General features: G+C 45.9%; 1 protein-coding gene across 1 annotated transcript; it reads right to left on the bottom strand.

Moving 5' to 3' along the window:
- Positions 1 to 11,309: 11,309 nt before the first annotated feature.
- On the bottom strand, positions 11,310 to 16,090 carry LOC109742017 (transcription initiation factor IIA subunit 2). The gene is made up of 4 exons (XM_020301101.4): positions 15,861 to 16,090; positions 15,123 to 15,261; positions 14,941 to 14,991; positions 11,310 to 11,730 (listed from the first exon to the last, which is right to left on the bottom strand). The coding sequence occupies exons 2-4, from the start codon at positions 15,249 to 15,251 to the stop codon at positions 11,590 to 11,592; spliced, it is 321 nt and encodes a 106-aa protein (XP_020156690.1). The 5' UTR covers positions 15,252 to 15,261; positions 15,861 to 16,090; the 3' UTR covers positions 11,310 to 11,589.
- Positions 16,091 to 19,494: the final 3,404 nt, after the last annotated feature.

Below are 19,494 nucleotides of genomic sequence, written 5' to 3'. Positions count from 1 at the left end.
AGAGAGCATGTGGCATGTGGTTAAACAAATGATGCAACTTGCACAATGACCAGGTTTGTTTGTGCGTGTCCTGATCTAACTCTTAATTAACTGTCTTCATGGCCGGCCTTATGTTGCTTCTCTTTCCAATAAGTAACAGCAGTTAATCACCTTTCTGAGGGAACTTGGGAGCCAAGCCAAGTTGGAAAGTGCCAGCAAAGGAAAACAAAATGTGTACATGCAGTGTGTTTGTTTGTTTGAGACCTGGGCCCGAGTGAGTGCTTAGCCATTAAGGCTGAGCTTTCTGCATGCATGCCACTTGCACTCACTCAAGCCAAAAAGTCTGCCTTTTTTGCAATAATGATGATGATGATGATACTCTACATGACTTAATGTGCAGGGGGTGGGATCTTGGAGAACGCCCCTGGGCTCTTGGGTGGGTAATATGCACATGGTATGCAAAAAAAGTACTATTAGTTGCAGAAAAGTTTGAAAATATCTAAAAAAATTTGGAAAGAAACTTGGCCTGCCATTGTACGGAACAAACAAACATTGGGAGTGTTGGTGTTGCTCATCATGACCACCCGACTTAATTATCAGTGCGTTTTGTTTCTCCCTCACTTTTGGATGGATGGGACTTTTTTTTATTTTATTTTTTCCTTTTTGAGGATCGATGGATGGGCCTTTTTTCATGAGGGAACTTGGGAGGCAAGCCAAGTTGGAAAGCGACCCCAAGAAGAAGAAAACAATGGTGTGCATACATGCAATGTTTGTTTAGGACCTGAGTGTGAGTGCCATTTGCCACACTGGAAAGGCACACGCGCATATTATTATTTTTTGGCAAAAACAATGGCTTAAAGAGTGGACGCATTCCTAACCAACCTGTGTTCTCGTCGACTACGAAGGTGTATGTGGAAACATGTGTTCTCGTCAACTAGAAAGGTGTGTGTAGCGACTTCGTCAGTTTGATGATATGCCCTTTCAGTCTCTCGGAGGTGCTTATATGGATATGATATGCATGCATGCATGCATTCAGAGGGTTGAGTGTATATGTGTATGTATTAGCGTTTCTGTTTGTACCATGTTCTTTCTTTTTTATGAAAAAACTTTCGATGTATATTCATCTTCAATCATGGCAGTGAACACGTGTAGGTTGCTGACTGAAGAACCACAATAAGCCTTTCCAGCTAGTACTTCCTCCGTACCAAAATTCTTGTCTTAGAGTTATCTAAATACGGATGTGTTAGATACGGATTAGTACTTTGGATTGTCTACGAAAAGCATGTTAAACTTGTGCACGCAAAACGCTCTGGGTTCAGTGGACCGGTGGTAGAGCGGCTGAAACCAGGCAGGCACATGGAGGAGAGCTTTGGCTGGCTCCCCCTGTTCTCTGAGCAAGTGTGTGGCCGTCAAGGCTGAGCTTTCTGCATGACACTTTCTCACACTCAAAAAGGGCACCCTTTTTCTTTTGCAATAATGATGATGGCTTAATGGGAAGGAAGGGGGTTGGAACCTGCCATGAATGGACATGTGTAGCTTGCTGGTTGGAGCACACACCACAGCTTCCTCTTGCACTTTGTAATCTTGCAACTTGCTATGGCGGGTCAGGCGCGGGAGGTGGAGCAGTGGGCTGCCTCACTCGTATCGGGCGGGCTCGGCGGGCCACCCAGCCGGCTTGTATGCCGGATAACTGCTCTTCAGAAGCCATCAGAAAATATGGGGAGCGGTGGAGGGGTGTGATTCTTGCCCGGCGCCTGGCCTCGTTTAAATAGAGGGCAGACGGGAGGAGTTCGGCCGGCGTTGTGTTTAATGCCGGTCCTGGCATGAATGGACGTGTGGCCAGAGTAGGTTTCTCGGCTTCCACACTGGTTTAATGGAGACGTATGAATGCGGCGAGGAGGCGTGTTCAGCCAGGCGTGCAGCGGGGGGCGCCCTCGGCCGGCGCGCCACTTCAATGGCGGAGGCAGTGAGAGGTCGCGTCCGCCCTGAGCCGCCTTAATGAGAAGCGGTGCACTCTACAGCGGCATGAATACAGGCAGCTGGCGTCGGGGGATGCGCGCGCGGGAAGGGGGAGTGTTTTTTGGTGGCCATGACGGTCAGAAGCCGGTGTGGGATCGGTCCGGACTCCTGCAAATCTCCCCCACTTTGTATCCGGTTTGCGGGAGAAATTGCGAACGGACCGCTCCGTGGAGCGATACAGGTCGGTGTTGGATGGCTTACACGGTCTGAACCGTGGTGGGAGGTTTACGGTGCGTCTTGGAGATGCCCTTAGCCATTAAGGTTGAGCTTTCTTTCTGCATGTGACTTGCAATCACTCAAGCCAAAAAGTTCACCTTTTTTGCAATAATGATGATGATACATGACTTAATGTGAAGGGGGTGGGATCTTGGACAACAACCCTCAGCTCTTGGGTGTGTAATATGCACATGGTATGCAAAAAAAAAATAGTAATTATAAAAAAGTTGAAAATATCTGAAACTTTTTGGGGGAAAAACTTGACCTTCTGTTGCACTTGTACCAGAAGTTTAACAAAGGATTATTCGACATAAACCACTTTTTTTAAAAATTGCTCAGGTCGCCACCTAATGATTTTTTTCCTTTCATATTATACACAACTTTCTGTATTAAGTCATGTATGCGGCCCGGTCATGAACGGACTTGTGGCCAGAGTAGGTTTCTCGGCTTCCATACGGGTTTAATGGAGGCGTATGAATGCGGTGAGGAGGCGTGTTCAGCCAGGCGTGCAGCGCGCGCCGCTTCAATGGCGGAGGCAGTGAGAGGTCGCGGCCGCCCTGAGCCGCCTTCAATGAGGAGCGGTGCACTCTACAGCGGCATTAATGCGGGCAGCTGGCGCCGAGGGGATGCGCGCCGGGAGGGGGGAGTGTTTTTGGTGGGCCAGGACGGTCAGAAGCCGGTGTGGGATCGGCCCGGACTCCCGCAAATCTCCCTCACTTTGTCTTCGCTTTGCGGAAAAAATCGCGAACGGACCGCTTCACAGACCGATACAAGTCGATGTTGGATGGCTTACACAGTCTGAACTGTGGTGGGAGGTTTACGATGCGTCTTGGAGATGCCCTTAGCCATTAAGGTTGAGCTTTCTTTTTGCATGCGACTTGCAATCACTCAAGCCAAAAAGTTCACCTTTTTGCAAGATGATACGAGACTTATGTGAAGGTGGTGGGATTTTTTTTTACTATTTACTGTAGAGCAACAGCCCCACAGTCCTTTTATTCCAGAAACACCCCTTGGCTCTCCGGTGTGTAATATGCACATAGTATGCAAAAGAAAATAGTAGTTGGGAAAAAAGTTCAAAATATCTGAAGCTTTTTGTGGGGAAAACTTGACCTTCTGTTGCACTCGTACGAGAAGTTTAACAAAGGATTATTCGACATAAACAACTTTTTTAAAAAAATTGCTTAGGTCGCCACCTAATAATTTTTTTCCTTTCATATTATACACAACTTTCTGTAACTTATTAGTGTCAAGAAACATCTTCTACTAATAAGTTACACATGGATCTGGATTGAGATTGAGCAGATCTTTGTCGGTTACCGCTGCCACGTTGCCCTGAACTGTGGCACAAAAAGTTTATAGCAGGAGAATAGGCACTGGGAGCATGTGGGGTAAACAAAACAAATGATGCAACTTGTGCCGTTAAGTATGTGCGAGTTGCCAAAAACTTGAAATTATTATCAATGTGTTTTGTTTCTTCCTTTCTGAATAGGTTGGCCTTTTTCATGAGGGAACTTGGGAGGCAAGCCAAGCTAGAAAGCGACCCCAAGAAAGAAGAAAACTATTATGTGCACACATGCAATGTTTGTTTTGGGACCTGAGTGTGAGAGCATCTCCAGCCGTTGCCCCCCACCCCACCCCAGGAGGTATAAAAATCGCCGCCTGGGGGCGAGCCGGCGGTAGAATCGGCGCTGGGGCGGTTGGGCATCCAGGTCGCCCTCAGGCGCCGATATCGGCCCGTTCGCGGCCGCTTTTTGGCCCAGATAAATAGAAAAAATGGCCCGATATCGGTGAGAAATGGCCCATATTCGGCGTGGTTCGGCGTTGAATTCTCAATATAAATATTTTTTTATCAGATAGTTCATCACAGAAAATCAAATAATTCAATAAAATAGTGCAAGAACAAATAGTTCAATACAAATTATATATAGTTCAACAAATAAAAACTCATATGTCATCACACGTCGAGCTAGGCGTCGCCCTTGATCCTCCATAGATGCTCCACCAGATCCTGCTGCAGTTTGAAAGATCGTTGATGTCGCCTAGAGGGGGGGGGTGAATAGGCGCTTTAAAATAATTACGGTTTAGGCTTGAACAAATGCGGAATAAACCTAGCGGTTAATTTGTCAAGCACAAAACCTACAACAACTAGGCTCACCTATGTGCACCAACAACTTATGCTAAGCAAAATAAACAACTAGATGATAGCAAGATATATGACAAGAAACAATACGGCTATCACAAAGTAAAGTGCATAAGTAAAGGGCTCGGGTAAGAGATAACCGAGGCACGCGGAGACGACGACGTATCCCGAAGTTCACACCCTTGCGGATGCTAATCTCCGTTTGGAGCGGTGTGGAGGCACAATGCTCCCCAAGAAGCCACTAGGGCCACCGTAATCTCCTCACGCCCTCGCACAATGCAAGATGCTGTGATTCCACTAAGGGACCCTTGAGGGCGGTCACCGAACCCGTACAAATGGCAACCCTTGGGGGCGGTCACCGAGCCCGTACACTTTGGCAACCCTTGGGGGCGGTCACCGGAACCCGTCAAATTGCTCGGGGCGATCTCCACAACCTAATTGGAGACCCCGACGCTTGCCCGGAGCTTTACACCACAATGATTGAGCTCCGAACACCACCAACCGTCTAGGGCGCCCAAGCACCCAAGAGGAACAAGCTCAAGGGCACCAAGCACCCAAGAGTAATAAGCTTCTCAACTTGTAACTTCCACGTATCACCGTGGAGAACTCAAACCGATGCACCAAATGCAATGGCAAAGGCACACGGAGTGCCCAAGTCCTTCTCTCTCAAATCCCACCGAAGCAACTAATGCTAGGGAGGAAAATGAGAGGAAGAACAAGAAGGAGAACACCAAGAACTCCAAGATCTAGATCCAAGGGGTTCCCCTCACAAAGAGGAGAAAGTGATTGGTGGAAATGTGGATCTAGATCTCCTCTCTCTTTTCCCTCAAAAACTAGCAAGAATCCATGGAGGGATTGAGAGTTAGCAAGCTCGAAGAAGGTCAACAATGGGGGAAGAACACGAGCTCAAAAGATAAGGTTCAATGGGGAAGAAGACCCCCTTTTATAGAAGGGGAAGAATCCAACCGTTATGTGCTCAGCCCGCACACGAGCGGTACTACCGCTCCACGAGCGGTACTACCGCTCCACGAGCGGTACTACCGCTCTGGCGGAAGAAGCAGGGAAAAGGAGCAACCAAACATGAACCTTGGGGCGGTAGTACCGCTTATAAGCGGTACTACCGCGCACCCCAGCGGTACTACCGCTGGAGGAGCAGAACACGGGACCAAAAATGCAGTAGCGGTACTACCGCCCGACCGGAGCGGTACTACCGCTTACAGGCGGTACTACCGCCCATCGGGGCGGTACTACCGCTTATAGGCGGAACTGCCGTGCAACTACTGCAAAACTCGACACGAAAAATGCAAGACCCAAAATCGAGGCGATACCAGCGCGGAACCGTAGCCGTACTACCGCTTATGGCCATAGGCGGTACTACCGCTTTGGACAGCGGTACTACCGCTTGGGGCGATAAGCGGTACTGCCGCTCTGGTCGCGGTACTACCGCAGGGAGAAAACCAGAACTGCCATAACTTCTTCATATGAGCTCCGAATTGAGCAAACTCAAGCTTGTTGGATAGAGGAAGAGGAGTAGCATCAAAACAGCTCCAAATAGAGGAGTGAAACCTCCAACCGAGAAGAACCGGCATAACCTCCAACATCAAAAACATCATAGAAGATGCGAGTGAACTCCGTTTTCGATGAACTCGAGCTTGTCATCAAGATGACCATAAGCTCCAAAACTCACAAAGAGAAGAACCAAACAAGAACCAACAAAGATGATGCAAGGATGCAATGGTTTGAGCTCTCTCTGAACGATACGATCAAGCTACTCATCGAGAGCCCCCCTTGATAGTACGACAATCGATCCTATAACCCGGTCTCCCAACTACCATCATGAGACCGGTAAAATAGAAAACCTATCAAGAGAAAACCTTTGCCTTGCACATGGTCCACTTGAGCTAGATGATGACGATCTTGACTCCCTCAAGATGGACCACCTTTCTTGGTTGTGTTGGCTCGATGAAGTCTAGTTGATTGCTCCCCCATACTCCACTATGGGTGAGCCACTCTTCCGCACATCTTCACCAGTCCATTGTCACCACAATGGACGGCAAGCTTCAAGCATTTGATCTCGTCATGATGCTTCACTTGAACTTGCACACCGCAACATTTTCACAAGTCCATTGTCGCCACAATGGACGGCAAGCTTCAAGCATTTGATCTCTTCATGATGCTTCACTTGAACTTGCACACCGCAACCTAACCCCACAAAGAACTCTCACGAAGATCATGGGTTAGTACACAAAGCGTAATTGACAATGCTTACCACACCATGGGATCGCTTGATCCTTCTCGGTACATCTTGTGCGCTTTGTGTGTTGATCAACTTGATTCACTCTTGATTTAGTCTTGATCAACCTTGACTCTTTCCAACTCTCTTCATTTGGATGATGTCTTGAAGGTAAGCATGAATGATCACACAATCTTCTTCTTCAAGACATGCTTGCAATAAGCTCTACTCTCACATGACCAATCTTTGGATAATTCCTTAATAACACCTTGGTCACCACATAAACTCCTTGAAACCAACACATGGACTTCAAGAAAAGCCTATGGACAAATCCTTCAAATATAACTCAAGGCAACCATTAGTCCATAGAGATTGTCATCAATTACCAAAACCAAACATGGGGGCACCGCATGTTCTTTCACAGTTGATGATGCACCTGTGGGTCTCGGATCTCCTGACGCATACTGAGGTAGGCAGTCCAGGTTGCCTGTAGCTGATGATTAACTTCGGCTAGAGGACCCTGCCTGTAGTATAGTTCAGTGTCAAACACTGGCTCTTCATGCTCGCTCTCGATGATCATGTTGTGCAAGATGACACAACAAGTCATGATCTCCCACATTTGATCTTTCGACCAGGTCTGAGCAGGGTACCGGACAACAGCAAATCGAGATTGGAGCACACCAAATGCCCGCTCGACATCCTTCCTGCAAGCCTCCTGCACCTTGGCAAAGTGGGACTTCTTGCCTCCTGGCACAACGTTTGAGATAGTCTTCACAAATGTAGACCATCTCGGATAGATGCCATCAGCTAGGTAGTACCCCATGTTGTAGTGCCACCCATTGACCTCGAAGTTCACCGGAGGAGAATGACCTTCAACAAGCTTGGCAAAGACAGGGGAGCACTGCAGCACGTTGATGTCATTGTGAGTTCCTGGCATACCAAAGAAGGAGTGCCAAATCCAGAGGAACTGTGTAGCCACCGCCTCAAGTACCACACTGCAACCACCTTTGGTGCCTTTGTACATCCCCTGTCAAGCAAATGGGCAGTTCTTCCATTTCCAATGCATGCAGTCGATGCTTCCAAGCATCCCAGGAAATCCTCTTGCTGCATCCTGTGCCAGGATCCGAGCAGTGTCTTCCGCATTGGGTGTTCGCAAGTATTGCGGTCCAAACACTGCCACCACTGCCCGACAGAACTTGTAGAAACACTCAATGGTGGTGGACTCGGCCATGCGCCCATAGTCGTCGAGTGAATCACCGGGAGCTTGATGACCCACAAGTATAGGGGATCTATCGTAGTCCTTTCGATAAGTAAGAGTGTCGAACCCAACGAGGAGCAGAAGGAAATGATAAGCGGTTTTCAGCAAGGTATTCTCTTCAAGTACTGAAATAAGTGGTAACAGATAGTTTTGTGATAGGATAATTTGTAACGAGCAACAAATAACAAAAGTAAATAAAGTGCAGCAAGGTGGCCCAATCCTTTTTGTAGCAAAGGACAAGCCTGGACAAACTCTTATATAGAGAAAAGCGCTCCCGAGGACACATGGGAATTATCGTCAAGCTAGTTTTCATCACGTTCATATGATTCGCGTTCGGTACTTTGATAATTTGATATGTGGGTGGACCGGTGCTTGGGTGTTGTTCTTACTTGAACAAGCATCCCACTTATGATTAACCTCTATTGCAAGCATCCGCAACTACAACAAAAGTATTAAGGTAAACCTAACCATAGCATGAAACATATGGATCCAAATCAGCCCCTTACGAAGCAACGCATAAACTAGGGTTTAAGCTTCTGTCACTTTAGCAACCCATCATCTACTTATTACTTCCCAATGCCTTCCCCTAGGCCCAAATAATGGTGAAGTGTTATGTAGTCGATGTTCACATAACACCACTAGAGGATAGACAACATACATCTCATCAAAATATCGAACGAATACCAAATTCACATGACTACTAATAGCAAGACTTCTCCCATGTCCTCAGGAACAAACGTAACTACTCACAAAGCATATTCATGTTCATAATTAGAGGGGTATTAATATGCATATAGGATCTGAACATATGATCTTCCACCAAATAAACCAACTAGCATCAACTACAAGGAGTAATCAACACTACTAGCAACCTACAGGTACCAATCCCGGACTTAGAGACAAGAATTGGATACAAGAGATGAACTAGGGTTTTGAGAGGAGATGGTGCTGGTGAAGATGTTGATGGAGATTGCCCTCTCCCGATGAGAGGAGCGTTGGTGATGACGATGGCGATGATTTCCCCCTCCCGGATGGAAGTGTCCCCGGCAGAACAGCTCTGCCGGAGCCCTAGATTGGTTCCGCCAAGGTTCCGTCTCGTGGCGGCAGAGTCTCGTTCCGAAAGGTTGCTTATGATTTTTCCCTGGATGAAAGACTTCATATAGCAGAAGATGGCCACCGGAGAGCCAACAGGGGGCCCACGAGGCAGGGGGCGCGCCCTGGGGGATAGGGCGCGCCCCCCACCCTCGTGGGTAGGTGGTGGCCCCCCTGACGTATTTCTTCCGCTCAATATTTTTTATTATTTCCAAAAATAACTTTCGTGGAGTTTCAGGACTTTTGGAGTTATGCAGAATAGGTCTCTAATATTTGCTCCTTTTCCAGCCCAGAATTCCAGCTGCCGACATTCTCCCTCCTTATGTAAACCTTGTAAAATAAGAGAGAATAGGCATAAGTATTGTGACATAATGTGTAATAACAGCCCATAATGCAATAAATATCGATATAAAAGCATGATGCAAAATGAACGTATCAACTCCCCCAAGCTTAAACATCGCTTGTCCTCAAGCGAAAGCCAATAACGATATGCGCCGATGTGTCGCGGCGACGCGGCGGTGGTCATCGACCAGCGCGCGGCAGCGCGGTCCCCAGCCCGGGCGGAGGCAGTCCACGGGGCGCAAGACGCAGCGCAACCACCAATCGAGTGCACGCACTGCACGCGGCATCATCGGTAACCATGGCCAGAACGCACGAATAGGAAGGAAACGATTGATTCCAATCCACGCACACAAAAGCAGGAGATTGATTCCTATGCACACACGCACGGGATGAGGATTTGGTCCACGGCTCCGCGTCGGCCCCCTCCGCTCCGTGCCGGCCCCGCTCACCGCCTCGCGCCAGCCGGTTTCCCGCTCGCCGACTGGTCGGCTGCCGCCTCGGGCACCCAGACCGCGCTGCCGCTGCCGCCTCAGCTGCCCGGACTGCGTCGGGCCGGCTCCGCCTCGCCTCGAGCTCGCCATCGGCCTTGCTCCGCCCCCCGCCTCGCGCCTGCACCCCGCGCACGCCGGCTCCACGGCTCGGCCCCGCTCCTAGCAGCGTCGCAGCTTCCGCCTTCCCTTGCGCCGTCCCGGTCGGCGGTGGGGACAGGCACGACGGAGCCGGAGGGGAGCTCGAGGAAGAGGAGGAAGCAGAGGTACCCCGCCGCCGCGGAGCGCCAGGCGGTTCGGCGGTTCGCGTGGTGGTGGTGGCGGGGATACGTGCGTGGGGCGAAGCGAGTGGATATTTTCTCGATCGCAGGCAAAAAAATTCGCCGGAAGCCCCCCAAGGGGCGATAAAAATGCCTCCTGGGAGGCTCTACGGCTGGAGATGCTCTAAACTGTGAGGAGGGAGGGCATGCTTTGATTTTGATTTTTCTCCCCTGTTGGTTTTCCTGTCAGTGGGAACAGTGGTTGGAGAAGCGTGTTACAGTATCTCCCATGGTCAGTACAGTACCAATCAGACCTGGCCTGAACTGAAAGGTGGCCAATGGCAGTGGAAGCCACCTCATGCATGCAGTTATTATTCCTCCTCAAGAAGAAGAAAACAATTGTGTGCACACATGCAATGCTTGTGTTTAGGACCTGAGTGTGAGTGCTTAGGCATTAAGGTCACACCTTTCTGTATGCCACTAGCCACACTGAAAATGCTCATCTTTTGTAATACTAATAACGGCTTAATAAAAAATTGTGTGTGTGAGCTTGCCATGAATGGATATGTGTAGGTTGCTGATTGGAGGAGTGAATCTAAGAATCACACACCACAGCTTCCTCTTGCAATTGCAATGTGTAAACTGTGAGGAGGAGGGCATGCTTTGAGTTTTTTCCTCCCCTGTTTTCCTGTCAAGGGGAACAGTGGTGAGTGTGCATGTGTTACAATAGTATTCTCTCCGTTCCAAAATAGATGACTCAACTTTGTACTAATTTTCATGGTCAGTAGCAATCAGAGTATCAGACCAGATCTGAAAGGTGGCCATCGCCAGTGGAAGCCACCTCATGCATGCAGTTATTATTCCTTCTCTCTCTCTCTAGCCCCTCTGGCCCTACACAGAAAAGCAGAGCAGCTCTGCTCACTCCTGTCACCGGTCATTCGGCTCAGCTGTGCATGCGCTCAGCTTTGGTTCTCTTCTCTGCCACCAATAGCAACAATCGCATGCAGGGCTGTGTTGTCTGGTGCAGGCTTGGCATTGGAGCTCAGCTCAACACAGAGGGGAACACATACATCTTGACTTTCCCAGCTGAAACTGCAACGCAAACAAGGTTTGCCAAGAAAAATGCTCCGCTTTTCTGCTTGTTCTTGGCACAAACAAGCATTTCCCAGCCAAAAAATCCCAGCTAGTACATATCAATGATAATATGGCAGGCTGGAAAAACCCGGCATGAGTTCGGCGAAAAACACCGGCAGCACAAAAGATCTGCTAAATGTCACATACATTTTCCAAACAAAGTTTTGATTGCTACTTACTCATTCAGTCACCAGTTATATCAAAAGTTCCGGAAACAACATTACAACGACACGGATCGGAAAAAAGTTCTGTGGCTGCGATGCGATGCGATGCTCTAGAGCATCGCGTACCAGGAGATCCTACAGGTACCCATGGATTATGAAGATGGCAATGTGGTGGCGGCGGTGGTGTTCTTCTCTAGCGGAGGTGGGGGTCGAACGAGCCCCGCCTCCGGGGGTCACCAGCTCGCTCGCGCCGGAGCGAGCTGCTTATTGGCTGAGTAGCTTGGAGTCGCAGGCCACGATCTTCACCTTGCCGACCTGCTCGGTGGTCTCCTCGTTCTTGAACTGCGCATCGGTTAATATGAATGTCCACACGTTGTCGCAGAACCTGTAGGTGTGCAGATGGCCCTGCATATATGCACAGAAAAAGGAACAGGGATGAGTATTATTCTGGCAAAGATTATCAATCTAAGCTAGATGCAGTGAGAATCATGGCAACGAGGAGAAAAAGGTCTGAAACTAGAGCTGAATTTCGTGGCGACAGCATTAACCTGATGGATTATCAGTGCGACACGGAATTGGATTATCAGTAGCACACAGTCTGAACTACAGCTGTAGCAGAGAACAGGGTGTGCAGATGGCCTTGTTTGTAGCCAGACACGGACAGGCATGAGGAATGCAGATGCAGTGACGACCATGTCAATGAGAAGCAAGCACAAGTCTGAACAACAGCTGAATTTGTGGTGACAGTATTAAAAAGCTCGAAATAACTCCTCCCACGTCAATCCACACATTAACTAAAAGAGATCCATTAAACAAAGGAGGTTTCCTAGAACGGCAAAGAGTATCTTGGTTTACTCAACCAATTGACAACTCTACACATTTTCAACAACAAAAAATCAAGTTGTTTTTGTGGGAACAGTTTCAGCAAATTGACAGGAGATTGGTCGATGCCAGGTTCCATCCCTAAAGTTGCAACCAAGAATCCAGTTCACCGTCAGATTATACACGCACTGTCAACCCTCTAGAAGAACTTCACACAAACAGCAACCGGGAGCCAGGAACCAGTCCTGCTTGCGCCCTCTGTGCTCTATCAGCTAGGCCCAGCAACGTATAAGAAAATGGTAATTATATGCTTTAGATGTTTTCGAGTACAAAAAACAGGCTACAGGCAGCATTTATGAGCACACAAAGGTACAAGATTTAGTTAGTGATGACGGCGGTTCGTTGTATAGCCTCCAGTAACAAGGATGTCAAATGCAGCTTGCAGATCTAACTTGAATTCAATTCACAGAAACTGCATACGAGGTGATTTTCAGGTCTGACTGTCGTGAGATAGAGAATATTGTTGGCTGAGTTAGGACTATGTTTTTGTTTCATGCCACGGGTGGAATGTATTCATAAGGTATTGCAGGACAATCATCTTTGGTTTCTATATAGGAGACCAGGGGACTCCTTTCTCAGAAAAAACTAAACAACTTACCATAGTTGAGTGAAAACAAAATAATTGGCAAATCCATGTCTTTGTGATTATCCCATATTCCAGACTCTGACATCAGTTCTCTATCAGGTTCAAGTACAATGTAGAGAGGAATCAATGAAATCCTTAATAGCGCCTGCTATGGTGAACTATGGACGAGACAGGGTGTCTGTTTGGATGGCTAGCTAGAGCAAGGCTGAAGTGCTCACAGCCTGCCGACCCACGCTCGAGGCTCAGCCTCCGCAGGCTCGCCTTTCTTCTTTTTAAAAATGCTACCAGGGTCTAGCATTGGTTGACTTTTTATGGTGAACCATGAACCACATAATCTGATATTAGAAGCTATTTAACACATTATCTTTGGTTTCTATATAAGACCAGGGGACTCCTTTCTCAGAAAAAAAGTAACACCCACAGTTGGGGGAAAACAGAATATTAACATCTCCATGTATTTGTGATTATCCGTATTCCAGACAAACATCAGTTCTCTATCAGGTTCAAATACAATGTGGACATGAGGAATCAATTGAAATCCTTAATGGCACCTGCTATGGTGAACCATGGAAGAGATCGAGCGTCTGCTCGGGTGGCTAGCTAGAGCAGGCTGAAGTGTCGGCAGCCCGCCAACCAGTGTTCGAGGCTCAGCCCCCACCTTTCTTCTATATTTAAAAAAATGGCACCGAAGGCGAAGTACTGGTTGGTCGAGGTTTTTTTTTATGGTGAACAATGAACCACCATATCTAATATCAGAAATCATTTAACACTATTGTCGATAACTTCATTTATTTTGTTGAAGATCAATCAGGCAAGCGGAAAATTCTAATGCATTCTACTCTTATTCATTTGCGCCATAAAAGGATATAAAAAATTCCACACTCCATCTTAATGTTTTGGATATTGAGAATATCCAGTAGTATTTGAAATCATGCAAATTAAGGTGACTGAAACAAAAGAATTAGAAACAAGTGGTAGCTTCAGAAGCTCATTTTTAGTTGTACACATACATTATGTCAACAAGTTTTGTTTTGTAAACAAATTTTTATTACACAATTCCAGAGTTGCCCAAAATTGTGCGACATCCCTAGAACTCGGAACATCATGTACAAACAGATTCCCCAGGACCTTTCCCTTTACGGCCTTGGAAACACTGAACTTATCTTTAGTAATCAATGAAATCCTTAATGGTAGCTGCTATGGTGAATGATGGCACCTGCTATAGTGAACCATGAACAAGACCGAGCGTCTGCTCGGGTGGCTAGCTAGAGCAGGCTGAAGTGCTTGCAGCCTGCCAATCTGCGTTCGAGGCTCAGCCTACTCAAAGTTTGGTGCTTGCCTTTCTTGCTAGCAAAAATGCCACCAAGGGCTAATCCTGGTTGGTTTAGTTTTTTTTACGGTGAACCATGAACCATAATCGGATATCAGAAATTATTTGATACTATGTTGATAACTTCATTCATTTTATTCAAGATCAATCAGGCAAGCAAAAAATCCCAACGCGTTCCACTGCAATTCATTTGTGCTACAAAAGGATATTTTCTTCCAAATTCCATGTTAATGCTTTAGTTATTGAGAAAAACCAGTACTATTTGACATCATGTAAATTAAGGTGACTGAAACTATGGTCACAAAAGAAAACAGAAAATAAACGGTAGCTTTAGAAGATATTTTTGGATGTGAACACACATTATGTAAACAGGTTTTATTTAGTAAAACATGGTTTTTACACAATCCCAGAGTTTCCCCAAATGGGCGACATCCGTTGAACTCAGAACAAACAGATTCTCCAGGATCTTTGCCATTACGGACTTGGAAACGGTGGCCCGTATCTCTAGTAAGAACTAAGAAGTATATGCATATGCACCAAAAAAAGTTAAGGATTGTTTCCTTTACAGAGGTCTGCGATGTGAACAAACAAGCTAAACTGCAGTGCAACGTGGCACTGGTACCACGTGTCGTGCGGATACTGATCGACCGCTATCTAGAAAAGCAAACATATTTATCATACTCCAAAAGGTCATAACCTTTTTAGAACCCGACAAATTAATTCACGGCAGCATATGGCAAATAATAACGGGCCGACCGAGCAGGCGAACACCGAAATGGCGCGAAAAATTACAACTTTGTTTTCCCAAAGCACGTACCTTGACAGTAACCTTGCTCTTCACTTGGTTTTCCAGTGCCTCCGTCATAGACTGCACACACACACGAGAAACACAGAGAAACCATAAATCAAATCATCTGCAAGATAACTAGAATCATGTTCCCCCAATCTGAAGGGGGAAGACTGGCGTTAACCGAAGGAAGAATGTCCCAGCTGTCGCACCTTATCGAACTGGACGAGCACTTGGATGGCGAGCTCGGGGCTGAGGGTGCCGCTGGAGACCATCTCGTCGAGCGTCTCGGTGAGGCACATGCCGATGGTGGACCGCCTGTACAGCTCGAAGGTGGCCATATCGGCTTGCCTGCGCCGAACAAGCACACTCTCGTCAGATATTTGCAGCAAGCTAGATAAGTATCCATTCCATTCATGTCACATACAGAGTAAAGTCTAGTACTATAACAACAAGCAGAGGCGATTCAGTCATGCCATGTGAATCGTCTCTGAACAAAAGATCCCCCATTTGATGGTGATTCGATACGAACAAGTAGTAAGCTATTACTACACATCAACCAAAATCAGTGGCTCATCTGGCCGGTTCCTCTGCTAGATGCAGATCAGCCACTCCCCACCCCCGCAAGGAAGGACGAATAAAAAGATCTTTTTTTTCCCGGCGGGGTTCCATTCCGGCGGCATCTCCCCTCCCACCGAATCCATCGACGAATCCGCCGTGGAACGGCAAGCCCAAGGGGGGCGACTAATCCCCCCCTCCCACCGCTGGACGAACGAACAAGCGAGCGAACCCTAGAAAAGCAGAGCGGGAGGCCCCGGGGGCGGCGGCCCAGCCCATTCCGGCGGGCAGGGCTGATCCCGGACGGAGCAGAAGCCGGCGACAGAGCAACACAGCGGGCAGCGATTTGATCTGCGGGACGGAATCGAAGGGGCGACGGAGAGGGGAATCACCTGCGGTGGCTGCGGGTCGACGACGGTCCTGGCGGCGAGATCCGGCGGGTCCTGGAGCGGGGTGAGGGTGCGGATCGGGGGAGAGGAGTGGGGGGGAGGGGAGGGGATGGGGGGTTCGAAATCGGGAGGCTTTATATGCTGGGAGACGAAATTGGGGATTATATATAGGGAGCAGGCGGATGAGGAGCTCTCTCTGCTTATCGCTCTCTGTCTCTGCTCTCTCTGCCTCCGGCTCTTGGTGGCCGCAGGCTGGCTGTGGCTGGTCGGCACCGGTTGACGGTTCTGCCCCTGGGCCACGCTGCCACCCACCATGGGCCGGGCCGGGCCGGGCTGGGCTGGGATGTACTTGACCGTGGGCCGGAGCCACATGGGCCAAACACAAAAGTCAGTTCCCAAACAATAAACTTCAAACAAGTTGCTCAACAAAAAAAAACTTAAAAGAAAAGGCATTTTAAAGACCCGATTTTTCCCTGGAGGAACGCGGTACAAACGTAGACGCTTGCATAGCGCGCTCACCCCCCCTACGTCATTTCGCCACGAGAATCTACACGCTCAGCATCTTCGATGAAAAGAGAACTAATCCTATTTATTTATTTATTCTTGTTGTCATTTTGTTTCTGAATCTACTGTTCATGTGGTGGTAAATGAGTCCCGCCTCGTCCATGGATTATCGCATACGTGGTGGACCACTTTCTCCTCCCCTCTACCTCTTCCTTGGGCGGGCTCTTCTAATTGGTCTCAACCAGTACTCGGCCCGGCCTGCATTGGCTGCTTGAGATTGTGACAAACAAAACACGGTGAGCGGCAACCGTGGTGGATGTGGAGTGGCAGAGGGCCGAAGGCAAGCGTCGGTAAATTGGCCCAAGCGCCCTCCCGTTGGAGCAGAGGAGCTAGATGAGCTCGATGGAAATGGCGACGAAACATAAGATTTGTGGGCTCCTCCTAAAGAATGCCACGTCGGTGTGCAACTTCAGGATTCTCCCCACAAAAGGCACGCGGAGGGGCGGTGGACTCCTTCCATCAAGGTAGACTCATAGGCTGAGTAAAATAGGGTGACTGGCCCGTGCCTCCAAAGGAGGACAAACTCGAATACTAAATATACGAGTAGACGTTGTACTGTTACACATTTCCTCCAAAAGATTATCGGATACGCTAACAAATCTTAATATCAGGAGCACAAGTTGACACTACATATCTATAGTGCATATCACGTAGAAACAAACCAATCTGATTGACAAAGCTAAGTTTAATTAGTTACGCCCTTATGAAAAAAATATGCTAAGTAAATTTCTATGTGTACAAGTTTTTAGTTGAGAAACGGGCAGGGAATACTGTACACATTGAATCGAAATTCAAATAACCAAACCATAAGTATGCAGACATAGAATTAGCAGTTTTTTGGTGTTCTTTGATTATTACAATAATGATTGTTCTTTGAATACAAGTACAAATCATGCGCAACTTACTATTGAACCCAACTTACAACATATAGTTTTCAGACTCTAGAAATTTCTATAAATGGTTCTTAGCTAATAATACACTGGTTATTTGCTTAGAAATCACTACCATGATATCTAATGGTATTAAAAATCTCTATATGATATAACACACACACACATGCAAATAAATCAAATAAATTATATATAATTCATGCAACTTCCAAAATTAATTCAAATAGAACCTTTTACATTATATAGTTTAATACACATTACAATTTTATAGCTAAGAATAATATGACAATTTATCTAATAGTTGTGCTTATCTATGATAGCAAGTAATAGAAATTAAACCATTAAGTTTATAGTATGATACAATTTATTCAAATAAGTACAAAAGTTTACTATAAATTTTGTAGTGTCACTAATGGATCAAATATTTGTGTCACCAGTTTTCTTTTTCGTTATTTGATACTCTCTCCAATCCTCTTTACCATGCAAATAACTCATAGCCCGTATACCAAAGAGTTTAGTTTTTGTCTTATCTTGGACCATTTTACCCCTGAGTGGATCGAATGACATGGATCAAGAAAGTTGTACGTAATAAATATGCACAATGACAATGATAGGGTCTAAACTTTGTTTTGTCAAGCTTTAAAAATGATTTCTTACATCATAAAAAGGAATAAAAAAATATATTAATTTATTAAAAACAAACATATATATGGTAGTAGTCCTTTTGCGATCATGCATACTTTGATATGTATTGATAATATTATTGGCGCAAAACTAATAATAAACTGAAATCATGAACAATTTTTGTTTCACGAACATTTTTTAATGAGATCGTGAACGTCTTTCAAATTCACGATTTTTTTATAAATTGTGAATAGTTATCAACTTCATTAACATACTTTTTTTGAAAATGTGAACATTTTTTTGCATATACAAACATTTTCTTAAATTTAGACAAAAAAATCAAAATCTTTAAAATTGTTTGTTTGACAAACATTTTCTTGAAAGGCACGGATTTTTTTGAATCAATGAACAGTTTTTGAATAGATGAATTTTTTTTATCCACAATCACTATTTGATTTTGGTCAACATTTTTTAAAATTTCATGAACATTTTTTGAATTCACGAACAATTTTTAAAACGCACTAACATTTTCTCAAACACATGATTTTTTTCGAATACATATGTTTTTTTCCAAAATCATGAATATGTTTTTGAATCCACGAACATTTTATCATTTCCTGAACATTTTTCAAAATTCATTTTTTGAAATCTGTACTTTTTTTGCAATCTCGGATTATTTTACCAATAAAAACAAAAACATAAAAGAAAAAAAAAGAAAAAGCAAAAAATGAAATGAAAAAACTCGCCCCACGCATGGGCCAACCCAAAAAGGTGTGCAGGGGAAAAAGTAGAGCAACTAGTGAAGGAAATATGCCCTAGAGGCAATAATAAAGTTATTATTTATATTTCCTTATATCATGATAAATGTTTATTATTCATGCTAGAATTGTATTAACCGGAAACATAATACATGTGTGAATACATAGACAAACATAGTGTCACTAGTATGCCTCTACTTGACTAGCTCGTTGATCAAAGATGGTTATGTTTCCTAGCCATAGACATGAGTTGTCATTTGATTAACGGGATCACATCATTAGGAGAATAATGTGATTGACTTGACCCATTCCGTTTGCTTAGCACTTGATCGTTTAGTATGTTGCTATTGCTTTCTTCATGACTTATACATGTTCCTATGACTATGAGATTATGCAACTCCCGTTTATCGGAGGAACACTTTGTGTGCTACCAAACATCACAACGTAACTGAGTGATTATAAAGGTGCTCTACAGGTGTCTCCGATGGTACTTGTTGGGTTGGCGTATTTCGAGATTAGGATTTGTAACTCCGATTATCGGAGAGGTCTCTCTGGGCCCACTCGGTAATACACATCACTATAAGCCTTGCAAGCATTGTAAGTAATGAGTTAGTTGCGGGATGATGTATTACGGAACGAGTAAAGAGACTAGCCGGTAACGAGATTGAACTAGGAATTAAGATACCGACGATCGAATCTCGGGCAAGTAACATACTGATGACAAAGGGAACAACGTATGTTGTTATGCGGTCTGACCGATAAAGATCTTCGTAGAATATGTAGGAGCCAATATGGGCATCC

This window comes from Aegilops tauschii, chromosome 1 (assembly GCF_002575655.3).
Source record: "Aegilops tauschii subsp. strangulata cultivar AL8/78 chromosome 1, Aet v6.0, whole genome shotgun sequence".
Classification (NCBI taxonomy): domain Eukaryota; kingdom Viridiplantae; phylum Streptophyta; class Magnoliopsida; order Poales; family Poaceae; genus Aegilops; species Aegilops tauschii.
This window is presented reverse-complemented; position numbering and strand designations above follow the sequence as displayed.